This window comes from Panthera leo, chromosome D3, assembly GCF_018350215.1.
Source record: "Panthera leo isolate Ple1 chromosome D3, P.leo_Ple1_pat1.1, whole genome shotgun sequence".
NCBI lineage: Eukaryota > Metazoa > Chordata > Mammalia > Carnivora > Felidae > Panthera > Panthera leo.
Genome location: NC_056690.1, coordinates 6,497,672 through 6,514,190, shown reverse-complemented (window position 1 = coordinate 6,514,190; position 16,519 = coordinate 6,497,672). Strand labels below are relative to the sequence as shown.

The following is a 16,519-nucleotide window of genomic DNA, read 5'->3' as shown; positions in this document are numbered from 1 at the left end:
TGTTCTCAGGCACTCTGTCCAGGGCTAGAGACAGTGTGAAAAGGCATCACTCAACCGCACCCCCCCCCCCCCCCGCCCCTTACCCTCTAGACCAGTCCTCTCCCTTCACACCCACACTTTTCTGGTGTGGCCTTTGTAATTAGACCCTAAATCCCACACACCTTCACAGGTGCTGTGGCCATGAAAACTCCACCTATTTGTCAAGGCCTTGTTCAAATCCCACCTCTTCCAGGAAGTCAGCCCTGATTGCCTGACCCAGAAAGGGCATCTCCTCCTCTGTGCCTGCCATTTAAATATCTTTTTTTTTCTAAGATTTTTATAAGTAATCTCTACACCCAACGTGGGGCTTGAACCTACCACCGTGAGATCAAGAGTCGCATGCTGTACCAACAGAGCCAGCCAGGTGCCCCTGTGCCTGCCATTTAAGCAACAGTTAACACACACAACCTGTGTAACTTGTGGGGTACATCTCCCTAACCACACGGTGAGCCGGCCTAAGTTTTAGGTGCAATGCTACTTATTGTATTTAACTCACTTTACCTGTCCTGTTTTCCAGAAACCTTTTGTGACTTGCAAAGAATACAGATAGGTTTACACATAAACATACACACAGACACAAAGGAAAGTAGGAATAAATATGCTGACCACGAGGGTCAGTGAATACAATTGCTAGATGGAATAACGCATTGTACACCAAGCATCCTGGAAGCCAAGGAGAAAAGGTAACTGTAAATCAATCGAAAAGACTGCGTGGGCGGTACGGGGAGGGTCAGGTAGAACTGGGTACAAATCCAGAGAGCCTTTGGGCAAATCAGTTAATCTCCCTGTGTTTCCATTTCTTTCTCTGAGAAAATGGGGGAAGAACACTACTTACTAACCCCCAGGACTAACGAGGAAGCCCGTCACACAGTACGCACACACGGCATGTCTTTCCCCACCTTCCTTCTCGTTGTCAAAGGAAGTGGCAACCTAGTTTCTTGCCGGAGGCAAAGTTTGCCTGGCCCTAGATTCTAAAACAGTTTTCATACAAGACTACGTAGGAAGCCTTGAGCAGAGAGGGGGTCAATGCCCCCTGTTCCAGGTTTTGGAGCAAACCAGACTGGGATTTGTCGTGGCTCTATTTAACAACATCCCCAGGTACCCAGTAGAAGGTTAATAAACATCAACAGAATGAGCTACGGTGAAGCAAAGACCACTTGGCCACATCCGTGTCCCCCTGCACGGGATCCTGGTAAGCTGGTTTCAGAACGGCCGTCTGCCAAGGGGCTGACCTCACGTAAGCAGGGCTGAGAAGAGGCTTGCGAGCACATGACTGCTCGCTCTGACCACCTCCCCTGCCCAGCGCTAAGTCCTCACGAGTGAGATCCTTAGGACCCCTCCATTGCAGGGCACATGGCCCGTGGCACCTTTTTCAAAAGCAGCAAGGCAATGATCTTGAAGGACCAGCAGTTTCCTCTTCTAATCTCTACAAACGCTGCACATTCTCCATGAATAGCTCTTCTCAGAGGCCAAGTCGGAAAGACTTAACCGGACGGGATGGTTAGAAGCATCCGCTTGGTTTTAAAACTGGCCTCTAGATAGAGAGGGAGGAAAGGTGGATCCCCTGAGAATCTACAAGAAGTCAACTTGGGACGAAAAGGGCTCCTGGCAGCATCCGAGCCAACTCCTCGACATTCACCCAACATTTTCCTGAGAGCCGACCATGAGCCAGGCACTGGGGGTACAGAGAAAAGCACTCAGCACCACTCCCCCAGGAGCTCAGTCTAAGTGGGGAGGTTGGGGGAGGGGGCGCCTATAAACAGATAACTGCTGTTCCACGCCGTGAGTCATACTGGGGTAGCACAAAGGTGGGGGTGATCCCCTTTACCCGGGGAAGGCCTGTAAAGACAAGCCTGGGTCCTGATAAGAGAAATTTGATAAGAGAGAAGGGAAGAGGCAGGGCCCAGATCCTGAGGGGCCCGTACTTGCAGAGGAATTTTCTTTCAGATTCCACAAGGACCAACCAAGACCAAGAGAAACCAAGTGTCTTAGTTAAGCTCGCACAGACACTGTGGGACAGACAGGCCTGGAACCTTGACCCGTGGAGTCCAATTCTCTGCCCCACTGCCTCCCGCCCACAGTGAGCTGTGGGAGGCCAGAGAGAAGGACCGTGTCACGCTCACCACCCAGAGAACAGCAGAGCTCGTACTGTCCTAGTCATCTGGCGACTCACTCCCTACAAGAAAACAGCCCTACCTAACTCATGGTGTTTCTTTTGCAAAGGGAGAGGGCCGGGCATCTCTTCCGATCAGGGCGTACAGATTCTTAGTAGATGCAAAATAATTTCACTGCAACGGCCCAGGCGTTAGATAGCCTGCCCCCCACCCCCACCCCAGGCAAGCTGGGGTGGGGGCTTCTACTCCATCTAGAAGCTCACTGTGCCCAGGGTGCCAAGCCAGGCCGGAGGAACTGGGAATGAACCAAACTCCACTCCCATCCTCCAGGAGCTCATAAGCCAGCGAGCGGAGATAAGCCAGGCACAAAAAGTAACCGTAAAATAAGGCAGAGCGCGATAAGAGCCACACAAGAGACATAAAATGCAATGACACTTCAGAACAGAGACCGTCCCGCCGGGCGCTTGGGTGCTAGCCCAGGTCCAGATGAAGGAGAGGGGTCTACCCTATCAGCTCCAGGGACTCCCAGGCGGGCGCTGGGGTGAGAGCTGCTAGTGGACCAAGAAAGATGCTCAAATGAGGTCTCCTTTGAAGAATCCCGATTCTGCAGAGGGCGAAGCATGCAGGCCTGAGACTTCGCAGAAGTGCCCCAGCCCCTATGAGGCAGGGAGAGGAGTGTAGGGTGAGGAATCTAGAATTTCGATATAGGGGCAGCAGGTCCACTGAAAGGAGACCGGGCTAGAGGAAAAGCCTTGAAATGACATTTGCGGAGCAAGCACATTGTTTACTTAGAATGTGGATTTGGGGTTTCTTGTGTGGGTGGATTCACACATTATGGGGGAGGCGGGAAGTGTCCCCCTCTCCCCCAAACAGCCACGAGCCCCAGACGAGAAAGGCTGGAAGGGGAAGCTGCCTGCTCTAACACAGCCGGCACGCCAGGTTACAACAGGAAAGGGAGACTCTCAGGATGCAGATGGGCCAGATTTCCCCCCAGCCTAAGGGGGGGATCTGGAGCACCTTCTTCTAAGTTCTGGCCCCTCTCCGAGGGCCACGCCCCGTGCTTAGGCCCCACACAACCCACCGGGCCACAGCCGGCGCTGGAGGGCTGTCCGGCTGGAGGCGGGAAACCGCACAAGGCTGGACAGAGCGCTGTGCCCACCACTTCCTCCCGGCCCCTTCCTGGCCCTTCCTCAAGAGCGCGGGGCCGGCCCGGACAGGCCCGGTGCTGCACACACACCTGCCCCCCGACCGCGGCGACACTTGTCACTGGGGGAGGGGAGTCCTCCGCGCCCCGGCCGCAACCGACGGAAATTCGGCAATTAGCATTTGGGGCCCGACTCCGGAGGGCCGGCGAGTCCCCGGGGGCCGGGCTCCGGGGCGACTTCCTGAGGCAGGGGTCCCCGCGCGCGCCACACCCTCCTCCCCGCGCGGGGCGGCCGGGCCCGGGTCTCCCACTTTCCCCCCCTCCCTCCCCTCCCTCCCTCCTTCCTTCCTTCCTTCCCTCCCCGGCGGGCGGGCGAGCGGGCAGCCGGGGCCTCCGGGGTCGCCGCCCCGCGCCCGGCTCTCCGGGGGCCCGCCGCCGGCCCGAGGAGGGTCCCCGGGCCGCGCCGCCTTCCGGCCGGGCCGCGGCGACACTCACCCCGCTCGGCGCGGCCGCGGCTCCGTCCTCTTCGGCCCGCGCTGGGCCGCCGCCGCCGCCGCCGCCGCCTCACGCCGCCGGGGAGGCGCGGGCCCCGCGGCCCCGGCCCGGCCGGCTGCGCCCCGCGGCTCCGCGCGCCGCCGCCGCCGCCGCCGCCGCCGCCAGCTGGCCCCGGGCGAGCGGCCGGGCCCCCGCGGGCATGCTCCCGGGCCGTCGGCGCGGGCGGCGGGCGGGCGGGCGCGCACGTGCTGGCCCCGCGGGTCGCGGCGGACGACGAGGCGGCGGCCGGCGGGGCGCGGGGCCGGGCGCGCCCGCGGACGGGGCTGGACAGCTCTACGCCGCGGCGCCGCCGTGCCCCGCGCGCCCCAGCGGCCGCTGCTGCCCGTGCGCGCCGGGCCCGCCTCGCATTCCCCCACTCGGCGGCGGGCCTGCGCCTCCGTCAGGCCGCGCGGGGAGCGGCGGCGAGTCCCGGCGAGGGGCCGCCCCCGCCCGCCCCGAGGGCCGGGCTCCGCCGGAAGAAACCCGGCAAACTTCGGGGCCGACTCGCGGTCTCCCCGCCGCGGCCTGGGCTCGCCCCCCTCCCCTCTCCGGGGCGTGGGGGTCGGGGTGGGGGCGGGGTGCTCGTGGCTCCTCCAACCCCGTCGGCCTTGCCCGTCAGACTTGTAACTGTGCTGGACCATTTGCGGAAGGGCACGAGCGGGCTTGCGGCAATCGGCACCCTTAAGTAGCTTTTTTTTTTTTTTTTTTTTTTTTTTAAACAATCAAGTTCTTGAGGAGTAAGAGGACAAGTCTAGGGGAACAAAGCGCGTGCGACGTCGTGAAGCACTTGGAATGTTGTGGCCAAACCGGAGGTAGTTAACTGAGGCCCAAACCCAGATGCTGGATACTCCTATCGGTTTAGAGACCCGGTTTGCAGCGCACAGGCAGCCAGTTCTTTTCCTCGACACCGAATACTTTCGCTCTGGGCTAAAAAGATGAAAACGCCCCTTGGTCGTCAGAAAAGGTGGGAGTAGTAACAGCCAGAGGGTACGCCCGCAGCTCCAGCCCACCGACCTCCAAAGAAACTGGAAGAGGGTCAGAAATAGCTTCATCTTGATGTTCCCTCCGGGCTGGACTCTCCGGTCGTAAACAAAGAGACCAAGAGGGTAGTGGGTGCAATTTAAAAGGAATCGTGAAGCGTGTATTTAGACTGAGCAAGAATGGACTCGCTTGCCAAGATCTGAAGTCATAGAATTAAATGGGCACACCTAAAACCTAGCTTCCCTATCACCAAGTGTATCACCTTCTGCAGTTGAAAGGAGTGCTTTCCTCTGGAAGGGCAAGTGCTAAAATTAAAGCAGTCCAAGACTCTGTTGAGACAAACAGAGAGCAAAACCACCAAAGGCTGCTCGTCCCCTTGGTCACTGTCAGAATTGGGGACTAGGCCAGGAAGGCCGTCATTACAGAACTCTCCTTAAAATACCCATTTTATGACCTTATGACAATCCCTCTGAGACAAGAGAGGGTGACCCATCGAACACCGAACTCTCACCTTCCCTCCACCACGATGTGCCTTTGAGACCCACTGAGGAAGATTTTAGGGGCACACGCAGATCTCCAGTGAGGCTCTTTGCCCATCAGCCACTCAGAACTGAGCACCTGCATACCATTGTAACCTTGCCATGATTACACCCAAACCCATAAACTCAGAGGCCTTACTACCATCAAAAAGCAGACCCCATGGTTACCCGGCAGAAATAAATACACTAGCATCGCAAGACAGTTCATATCCACAAATATTTATTGAGTGCCTATATGCAAGAATGAAGACAGGATGGCCGCCGGCTCTCCTGGAGCTTACAGTTCCACCACTCCAGTACTTGCCTAGCTTTAAAGACAGCGGCAAGAAGCACTTGTCTTTGCCCAACCATCAGCAGCACTGGAGGAAGCAAGTTTTTCACATTATATTGGTCACTGTTACAGTGCAATTGTGAATAAGTATCTTTGAAGGTTGTAGTCACAGCAATGACATGGTGTATCATGTCCAGCAAATGCAAATTTATGGCTTGATTCCCCCTATTTGAGAGGCATCTATTGAAATAAAACACACATAAGAAGGAGAAAGCTTCATAACACAGGTCCTAAAAATACTGGTGTAGTTTATTATCAAACTGCCACAGAACTCTTGGCAACAATAATTTCCTGCGAAGTTTGTGCAATATAACTGGTTGAATCAGACCTGTAAACCTCATGACCATAGGCCACACACACTCACTCATGGCTGGTGAGTAGGGTTTACCTGTATGATTCTTAAAGGGCTCTAGGTACACACTTAGTTTTTAAAGCTTCTTAAAGACTCGCAGCACAAGTGGCACTTTAAAATTTAGTGAAAACCGCTTTTGAGATAAAAATTAAAATGACAAAAATGTCTGATTTTACTACAGATGTTAAGTGCAGGATTCAAATTTAAATAGCATTCGGCAAAGCACCTGGCTTTTTAGAGTTAAAAAGGGGAACATGTTTCGGTTGTTTATCGAACTCTCAAATCATAACCTTCATGTGGATCTTCTAGTGGCAGGCACTTCTTCATGTAGTCCTGCTTCACAGGCCATCACCTAATTTACATGTCTAATTACAGAACATTCCAAGGAGCAGTTATTTTGGTTACATTGCCAACACTTTTTTTTTTTTTTTTTAAGAAAAATCGCCTATATCAGATAACCCCCAAATCACCTATTTAAGATGCTTCTGAACTTACACTCAATAGGTTACCAGCTTTGTCACTTTAAAAAAAAAAAAAAAAAAAAAAAGAACCTTATACCAGAAGATCAAACTCCAAGAAATTTTTTTTTTTTTTTATGCAAAAAGGTGGAGAGAACACCTTAGACCACCTAACAAATATCAACCAACCCAAGGTAATTTTTAAGTCAATTGCTGGGGACACAACCTACTTTTCTATTTAAAAAGTGCTAAATCACTACTTCAAATTGAAAGACCTTTTAAACTAGGAATGAATCTCAAATGTACTTTTACTGAAAACTGACTAAGCACCAGGTACTTTACATAATCTTCTTTAAATTGTTAGGAAGTTTCTTATCACTTCATCTTATCTTTCGCTGCCGCTGGCTGCCGAGGCAGGCAGGCCTGAGCCTGGTGGTGACCCAGGTCCACCTGGCTCTCCTGTCCCTTCCGTCCCAGCACGGTGCCCTCCCAGCACGGCCACAGCCACGTTAGCTACCTCTGTTGAGTCAGCTGAATACCTAATGTGCCTCGGGGCTCTGGAAAGGAAAGGTAGGGGGCAGACCCAAGTGAAAGAGAGAACTCTGTATGCGTTTAAAAAGGCACTCCCACTCGGGTTCTTACTACACTGCAGCTTAGCCCCAGCAGGAACAAAGTGGCTCACCTCCCAGGAACAACAGCTGCTTTCTAAGATTGCCATCTTTGGGGTTCAATTGTTTTTGAGTGTTCCTGTGGGTAAATTAAGCACAAAAAAGGGAAAGATGGCTGAAAGGATTTTCCTTGGTTCTCTTCACAGCTATGAAGAAGAAAAAAATTTTTTTTAATTTTTAAGTAAGTGACTGATACTTCCAATCTATTATACATTTCAAGAATAAAAGCGTACATGTTCTGAGAGTGAGCACAGAAGAGATTTTGAAGGTATTTCATATCTTTCTTGGAATAAGCCAACAGAGACTAAGATAACTCCTTCACAAGATAAAACCACAATCTCTTCTGAAATGGCAATTTCCTATTCTTAAGAAGGTAGTAGACTTTACTTATGATAAAAGTAGGGAACAATGAATATCCTAATTTTCAAGTTAGTTTTTAATATCACGTATAGAACACAAAGGGAATACCATCAGTAAAGTCAATCCCTTAACTGGATTTTGACACAGCTGTACTGGAGCTTGATTAAAATGAACTTTTTCTTTGCTACAACTAGGAGACTTAAAAAAAAAAAAAAAGGCTAGAAAAAAAATACCACAAATAAAGGCACTTATTCCGTTGATGAATAATTGTGACTAGTTCGAGGTGTTCAACTGGTGGCAGGAGCTGGGATCTAAGGTTCGATTCACGGATAGGAGTAAGAGGGGCATCGGTCAGCAGGCCCCTCCCTGCGGAGACCCCCTCGCTCCCTGCGGAGACGCCCTCCAAGCTGAGAAGGGTGCTCGGCTGGGGCATCAGGCCTGGGGCTCAGCCAGGTAAGCTTTGGTGAAGGGTGCTCAAAGACAGTTTGAGAACCCAGCTCAAAGGCATACGTAGATCCTGGTGGAGTAATGGTTGGCTTGGCTCATAACCATAATATGTATAAGCCGTTAAGAGGTTACATGAGAAGAAAAGACTCAAAAGAACACCAAACTTTAAAACCTGAGCATTGTTAATGGGAATCAATTTGGAAAGTTTAGAATGAATCTATTTATCAACACATACACAAATATGTGGGCACTGGATTCTGACTGGCCACCAAACCAGACCAGCAGTCAGAACACAGACCCACTAGTGCCGATCAGAGCACAGCCTCCCGCCCACGTGCCACCGCCGAGAGCCAAGAGGGACCGCCCAGGCGGTGAGCTGGAGCCCTCCGGCAAGGCCAGAAGAAAGGTCCAAGGCTCCAGCGACACACGTTCCCCATCCGTGAGTTAGCAGGGTGGGCTGCCCTGATCTAAACCTGGCGCCCTTACAGCACCTACTTTGGGAGTCGTTTGTGGCCGGAGTCGGGGGGGGGGGGGGGGGGGGACGGGTTAAAACTGTCCGTGTGAGGGCTCTGACACTGAAGCCATGTGCACTGAGAAGCACGGCCGCTCTGACGATCCAGTGGGGCGGCGGCCTGTATTTCATCAAAGTTTTATCCATCGATTTATTGTCACAAGTGGGTCACGGATTCAGAATGATGGGCAGAAAGCTACAGCGCTCCGATTGTTTAACGTTTTCTGAAAAGCACTACATATATGACTAAAGAATTAGAGTATTACAGCTCTCATTTTTCTTTCCTTACAAATAATAAAGTTCAAGGGAAACAAAATGAGTTGTTGATAGTTTTCAAAGCTTTCCAATATTCCATCATTTCCAGTATTTCCACTATTACTATTCTAACATTCACTCTAAGACATGTTCCTAACAGGAATTGCATTAGCAATTTTTTTTTTTTTTTAATCTCAACACAACTAAAATCCAGGGAATGCTGCATTTTTCTTTTGCTTTTTGCATTCAGCATGTCTATCATTATGGAAGCTGTTCTTAAGCATTTATTAAAAAAAAAAAAAAAAGAATCATATTCACAATGTAGAACAAGTATATAAAATTAGTGTGCAAAGTTCATTGTAAAAGGATAACACTATTTGTTTAGAAACAAGCTGCCTCCACTGTTTACATTTCCTTACTATTGATATAAACTGGAGACTTATACTATTTAAAAATAAGACTTTTTAAATAGTAAAATATACAAGAGATTCCTGAGCATAACAAAAATATCTTGAAAATATGTGGCCATTTGAAGTATAAAATAGCAAGTGTAAAGAATAGCATGATTGTAAAACTACTATTTGAAGGCTTATAAACAGTACAAAATAGTTCGCCTTTTCTGAGTGCATAATTATACATTAGTGCAAACAAAAATGTCTCAAAATTTAATGGCTACAAATCTCAGAGATTTGCAGAGGTGCGCAAAACATGAAATCTCTTTAATGTCATTCGAACTGAACCCAGTTCTCGATTAATCCTTTCCAAACGATCTTCCAAGGCTTCCTAAGGGAAAATAACAGGAAACGTTTAATTAGAATTCTACATCGAGTTCACTGGTTCTATAATTACCACCAAATTGACCTTTCTTTTAACAAAAGAACTAGTATAAACATTAAACTTACAGAATTATTATATTTTTTATGCACATCATCGGATTTCTTTAAACTAACAACATGAATCAACGTTTCAACCACTCAAAACAACTGCTGCACCTTAACATATCCTCAGTACATGTGCCACTTTGAGTATGTGGAAACCCCAGCAAGGGCAGTGCGGCTCACTGGAAAGAGGTAATTCCCTGACTCCAGAACTGCGAACAGAACAAGAGGAACCGAGGAGGTTCTTCACACATTTCACCAGAAGAAATGGACACGTTGAACTGGTGCCTTATCTCACGTATACATATATCGAACAACTGTTTTCTGACAAGAATTTCTAAGTTAAAAAGGAAGGAAAATGATGGAGGAGTTTGCTTCCCAAGAAGCAAGAGCTCTCACAACGAAGCAATGTAACAACTTCTTTCTTTTCTTCTCTCTCTTTCTTTCTTGAGAGAGAGAGAGAGAGAGAATGACCACAAGCAGGGGAGAAGAGCAGAAGGAGAGAGGCAGGCTCCATGCCTAGCACAGAGCCTGACATGAGGCTCGATCCCACAACCCTGGAATCATGACCTGAGCCAAAATCAAAAGTTGGACGCTCAACCAACTGAGCCACCCAGGTGCCTCACAACTGCTATTTTTAAATAAGCAGTACCAGTGTTAAGTAAATAGTGCCTGGAATATATATTTATCATTTTAGATACTTTATTCAGTATTAACTCCAATGGTATCTGTAATAAAACTTAAAAATTCCTCTTTAACAACTTTAATTATTAAAAGATCACACATTCATGATAAAGTATTTAGAAGACAGATGAGTAAAAATAACCATTGTTCCTCTTTCCTTTTTTTTTCCTGCAGATATGCACATCATTTTTAAGAAGAAAAATAAAAATAAATTCTCTACTTAAAAACATTTTTCGAGGCGCCTGGGTGGCTCAGTCGGTTAAGCGTCCGACTTCAGCTCCGGTCACGATCTTGCAGTCCGTGAGTTTGAGCCCCACGTCGGGCTCTGGGCTGATGGCTCAGAGCCTGGAGCCTGCTTCCGATTCTGTGTCTCCTTCTCTCTCTGCCCCTCCCCCGTTCATGCTCTGTCTCTGTCTCAAAAATAAATAAACTTAAAAAAAAAAAAGCTGCTGAGGATTCAACTCAGTTTAAAAAAAACCACATTTTTCAATTGAACTTGTTATGAAATATCTTTCTATGATACCCTTTTAAATCAATGTGCAATATTCCATTAGATTTAACCAAGAATCTTTTAGTAGAAATTTAGGTTGCTTCTAATTTTGGATATCATAAATAATGCTGCAATAAATATTCTTTTTTTTTAAATATTTGGAGGGTTTTTTTTGCGGGGGGGGGGGGGGGGGGAAGCAGAGAGAGAGGAGTCAGAGGATCCGAAACAGGTTCTGTGTTACTGACAGGAGACAGCCCAAAGCATGGGTTGAACTCACAAACTGCAAGATCATGACCTGATCCAAAGTCGGACACTTCACCGACTGAGCCACCCAGGCGCTCCTGCAATAAATACTCTTAAAAAAATATTTCTTTACAAACACCTGGAAGTATTGCCTTAGGAATCATTCCCAGAAATAAAAATGCTATGTCCAAAGAAATCCAAAATTCTAAAGCTTTGGACCTAGGTAAAATTGTACTCCAGAAAAGTTTGTGATAATTTCTACTTCCACCTGCCATGTATGAGAATATAATTTTCTCCATCCTGGGTACTGGGCTTTATTTTTTCCCCCATTTTTCTTTAAATACCTGTCAATGTAATCGTTTTTTTAAAAAAATAATGCTTTGGGGGCACTTGGGTGGCTCAGTTGATTGAATGTCCAACTTCGGCTCAGGTCATGATCTAATGGTTTGTGGGTTTGAGTGCTGCTTCAGGCTCGCTGATGTCAGTGCGGAGCCCAGGTAAGATCCTCTGTCCCACCCCCTTCGGCCCCTCCTTCCCCCCACCCCCCGCCATCTCTCTCAAAAGTAAATAAAACATTTTTTAAAAATAATGCTTTTGGGGGCGCCTGGGTGGCTCAGTCGGTTAAGCGGCCGACTTCGGCTCAGGTCATGATCTCACGGTCCGTGAGTTCGAGCCCCGCGTCGGGCTCTGTGCTGACAGCTCAGAGCCTGGAGCCTGTTTCAGATTCTGTGTCTCCCTCTCTCTGACCCTCCCCCGTTCATGCTCTGTCTCTCTCTGTCTCAAAATAAATAAATAAATAAATAAATAAATAAATAAATAAATAAATAAAACGTTAAAAAAAATTAAAAAAAAAATAATGCTTTTGTTCAAATGTGTACTGTTTTTTACTCATTGGTCAGGCTGAATATTTTTCATCTTTTTTCTGCCCAATTTTACCTTTTCCACTTATGAATCCTATATAAGCATGCTCAGCCCCTTTTTGCTGTCACTGGTCTCCTTACTGGACAGAAACAGCTTTGACATGTATGAACAGAAACTACTGCCTTTTAAGTTATTTTAAGAGCTTATATTCATTACATAAAAATATGTTAAACGAATGTTTCAGATAAATTTAGCATCGGAGTATCTGTAAGTTTTCCTTCTTCCTTCCCAAAAAGGAGGAAGGGTTTCCTGTGTTGAGTCTTATCAATTATTGAGTAAAGACTTTCAGAACAACAAAAACAATAAAAAAGACTTAAAGTCTTAAAGAGAAGTTAGGGAAATAGGTCCTAGAAAAAGACCTCTGTTGTTTTCTTAGCGTTTTGTTCCTTCTGGTATCACAGATCAACCTGAAAATGAACTTCTCCTAAAGTTAAAGCACTGAAAAGCCAAAACATGCAGTTATGTAAGAGACCTATCCCTATCGTTATGGTTAAAACATTACAAAAAGAGCCGATTTTAAATGTCCCATGGTTTCGTGCATTTTAATTCTCTCTGAAAAGCAATGAAAAGAAACGCACACGAGTCGCTTCGCCTGCACCCTCCTGCCCTATGGTGGAATCACATCTCTCTTTAACCTCTACAGCTCATCCAGCTGCAAAGTGCAACTGTTTTTTACATGTTTACTAAATGGAAAGGGGTTCAGAAATAAATTAGATTGGGGAGGAAGAAACAAACACCAAAAGGGACATTTAATGTGAGAGTATTAACTTAATGTACCATCTTTTAAAAGACAAACTGCAGAGTGGCATGAAGGCATGAACATCTTTTTCATGAAGTACAAAGGTAAAATCACTTTTTATTCCCGAAAGCTAGCCTGCAGTTCTAAAATGCACTATAATCACCACTTTTCTAAAAGGCTAAAAGTTTTTCCTCCCAGTTGCTTCAGGATGCCTAAAACATCATCCTGGATAAATGGAGCGCTAACCGGCATCACGCTTCTAAAGGAGATTCAAGGTAAGTAAGATATTTCACCTGATTTAATCTTGTCTGCAAAGTGATTCGTCCTCCAGTAGAAGGCATTCGACTTAGCGCTGCCTCGATCTGTTAACACACACAAAAACAAATTAAGTAAAAACAGAAGAATTCTATCTAATTCATGGCCGGGGAGTTTATAACAGAATGGACAAGACAGACTTCAGCCTAGTATTTTCTTGTCCGTCTCGCCTTCACGTAAGTCCCTCCGCCCTAATCCGCAAGGACAGCTTAGCTCCAATGCACTCCTAGCACAGCGCTGGTGTGCATCCACAGTAACTTCCTGGGATGGTCTGACTCAAGTAACTCCCTTCTGACCATCCCTCAGACATAAGCATTTGAGTTCAGAGAAAGATTTTTTTTTTTAAGTTTTGTTTGTTTTTACCTGGTCTTTTTCTTTTGTAAGTTCATCAAAAAACCGTTCCGTTTCAGCTAGGGTCCTAATTTTTGCTGTATACTCAAAATCATTACCATGTGGTGCTACTGACGTGGGCTTACACTGTTCATAGCTAACTGATTTATTCTTCTCCCAGGCTGATCTCACAGACACTTTCTTCACTCCGTTTGGCAACAGTTCGGGAGAAGAGCTATGATTAACATGGATGTCGGTGGCTGTTTCTGAATATTTTTTTTCTGTCAGAGAGAAAAGAAATTTATTTCTTATCAATTTTCTTGATAGATCCTTTACATAACTATATATGTCATCCAACTTCACTTTCTGAAAAGGGCTGCCACAAACCAAAAAACATGAAAAGAGACACAATAATCAATCATATTTACTCAGTGCTTTTTCTCCAAAGAATTCTAAAAGTCTTACCATCGATTTGACACCCTGCACAACTTCCCTAAGTCAAGGTAGATAAACTTTCTGTAAAGTTAAATGAACTTTAAACTTAAAGCCAAAACAAAAAACAAAACAAAAAAAAAGAAATACTAACTACACATTTAGTGGATACACAGCCACACCAACGGTAAAGAGCGAGAGTCTCACGGGCCTGCCCCAGTGATCCACATGCATTATCTTAGAACTTTATTCCAAACTTAGAAGATAAACGAGAAAAAAGGAAAAAAAAATCACCGAATACCTAAGCTGCATAGAAGTTACAGAATATAAATATTCAGAAAAACTGAACAGTATGGCCCTGGTAAGGAAGCATTAACAATCCCTGTACCTCAGTTTCCCAACTTTTAAATGAGGATCACAACATTGACACACAATATGAACATCACGCATGCTTATTTTTAAAGGCCCTTGCGCGGAAAAATTATTTAAGTGCAGGACATTAGAACATTTAGAACCTTGAAAAGATACCAGAAATTCACAAAATGAAGGACTAAAACCATAACTAATAATTTTTTAGGAAAAGATACCTTCCGAGTCATCTAGAGGAAGAAACTGGAGTTGTTTTCTTGGATTGGTACGTTGTAACGCAGACACAGGAACAGTATCTAAATCATCCAAAAGTATATCAAATCTATTGAATGAAGCAAGTTACTTGTGAGAAGAAAATGTTAACTGATTTTCCCTATCTCCACTAGAAAGACGAACTGGCATCCAGTTAGCTCACATATTTTTTAAAAAGAAAGCTGGTCATACGACTTTCTAAAACTGAAACTTGTATTTCTAACACAAAATTCTGTATTAGACACGTAAGGCATTTATCCATATGTTATCTCCTTTGATGTTTATAACAACCTTATAAAATAAACAGAGCAGGTATTATTATCCTCGTTTTACAGAAAAGGAAACTGCGGTTCAATGTGCTTAAGTAATTTCTCCAAGAGCCTGATAGAGAGCTAGGTCACCAGCTCTTACATCTGAGGAGTCAGGCTTCCCCCGGCCGCACACACTGCTGAGTCCACTCAGAGGACAATTTTTCAGGCGCCCAGGGAAACTTACCAGGACAGCCCACCTTCTTGTACAAATGGCTCAAAAATTTCCCTCTATCATAAACCTTTTCAGGAAAACAAAGAATTATCATTCTATATCCAAAAGCTGGAAGGGATTCTGAGGCGGTATTTAAATTTACTAGTAGCTAGTTTATATGGTTAAAAACTGTTTTCATGTTTTATAGTACTTTTTTTAGTATGACATTCATTTAAGTGATTTAAAACCACAGAGTTCCCACTGATGAATGAAAAATGAGTGACAGCTATAGGCATAAGCTGACACTTGTAAAAAAAAAAAAAAAAAAAATCGAGAGTATATATATTTTAATCTACTATTTTAGAGAACTTACCGAGCTGGACTGCTTTCATTTTTGCTAAGTAGATGACTGAATCCCGGGGACAAATTTTCCTTAGGGGATCGCTTTGGACTATAAGCCACAGTCACTGGTGTTAACATAATCTCTCTTTTTGCTGCAGAAGAAAATGAAGAGGAAATATTCTTTTTCTTCTATATAATACATATATCGGCAAAACAAGCTTTCTTTTTCAGGACGTTTTCTAACTTTAAATGGAATGCAATTTCATTGTAAAACCTTCCAAAAGATAAATAAAAGCACACACAATAAAAATAACTCACAATCCTATATCATCTAGAGGGAACCACTGCCAACACTTTAGTACATCAGACTGTAGTTTCAGCACCCTGACTCAAAACTGGTTTTTCAGGATTTTAGAAGTCGACTGGAAATAAGATGGAAACACCAGTACACCAGTGAACATTCCTATAACACAGTTATATACAGATATCTTCAGCTGTTCTCAAAATGGAAAATTGAGAAAACAGAAATCCAATGTTTAACCTTTAAAACCACATCCATAACTGGCTAAAGAAACCTGAGGCAAATATATGCAAAGAAGCATCTTTTTTAAGCTAGCTTAATTTGTTTGAACTAATGTTTCATTAGACAACTGTCAACGATCTGAAAAACTGTGAAGTGGTATTAGTTGCAAAAAAAATTTGCTGGACACACAAAATATTTTAATATACTGTGATTTCTTCAGCTCTAGTTGTAGTATCTGTGCAATCAGGCAATGTTGTTATTGAACAAGATTCTATTTTGGGATCCTGCGTTCAAAGTACTCTACTAGGTGCCAGGGAGAGAGCAGAAGGCAAACAGAAAACATCAGGCATGTGTGCACGGCTTGGATGCCACTCTTGAGTCCAGGAGATATATACATCTGATTCTTACTTGGAGTACTTGATTTACGAGTCGAAGGTGGTAAAGACGAGGATCTCTGTGAAGCAGAGTTAAACCTCTTCTGTCTTTGTTGGGCACATTTCTCTGGGGACCGACTTGCACTGACAGACGTTTCGGTTTGCCGAGGATTCACTAATTCTGTAACAGACAAAGGTCAAAAAATAAACAAACAAAACAAACCTAGCTTCAGTTACCTCCCTTTAACAGATGATTACACCAGGCAAGCAATTGTCATCATTTAGGTTAGAATGATTATTTGCAAATGCACATTATAAGGATAAAAAAAATGCTGGATGAAGAAAAATGTGGGAGTTTATAACGAATTCATTCTGGCTCCGTTTACAAGTGCCATTCAAGGTGATTTTTCAAGAGAGATTATTTTTAGAAAC

General features: G+C 45.3%; 2 protein-coding genes and 1 long non-coding RNA gene across 19 annotated transcripts in view; all 3 read right to left on the bottom strand.

The window, feature by feature from the left end:
• Positions 1 to 3,849, bottom strand: part of PITPNM2 (phosphatidylinositol transfer protein membrane associated 2) — a 144,100-nt gene extending 140,251 nt beyond the window's left edge. For all 8 annotated transcript variants that reach the window (XM_042909970.1, XM_042909975.1, XM_042909974.1 and 5 more), the window contains exon 1: positions 3,793 to 3,849. The gene's annotated coding sequence lies outside the window, so the exon portion shown is untranslated. The remainder of the gene's footprint in view (positions 1 to 3,792) is intronic.
• A 1,705-nt stretch (positions 3,850 to 5,554) lies between these two features.
• LOC122203017 lies at positions 5,555 to 8,494 on the bottom strand. Its single transcript, XR_006195021.1, has 2 exons — positions 7,175 to 8,494; positions 5,555 to 5,862 (listed from the first exon to the last, which is right to left on the bottom strand). It is a non-coding gene; the product is annotated as an uncharacterized LOC122203017 (long non-coding RNA).
• An 889-nt stretch (positions 8,495 to 9,383) lies between these two features.
• Positions 9,384 to 16,519, bottom strand: part of MPHOSPH9 (M-phase phosphoprotein 9) — a 55,394-nt gene continuing 48,258 nt past the window's right edge. For 7 of the 10 annotated variants that reach the window (XM_042909533.1, XM_042909530.1, XM_042909532.1 and 4 more), the window contains 6 exons: positions 16,122 to 16,268; positions 15,222 to 15,342; positions 14,353 to 14,456; positions 13,367 to 13,614; positions 12,982 to 13,050; positions 9,384 to 9,516 (listed from right to left, as the gene is read on the bottom strand). In XM_042909533.1, coding sequence (XP_042765467.1) covers positions 9,415 to 9,516; positions 12,982 to 13,050; positions 13,367 to 13,614; positions 14,353 to 14,456; positions 15,222 to 15,342; positions 16,122 to 16,268 — 791 coding nt within the window. In that variant the 3' untranslated portion in view covers positions 9,384 to 9,414. Of the gene's footprint in view, positions 9,517 to 12,981; positions 13,051 to 13,366; positions 13,615 to 14,352; positions 14,457 to 15,221; positions 15,343 to 16,121; positions 16,269 to 16,519 lie in introns of those variants that run through there. The other 3 variants (XM_042909535.1, XM_042909536.1, XM_042909538.1) reach the window with 3 other exon arrangements.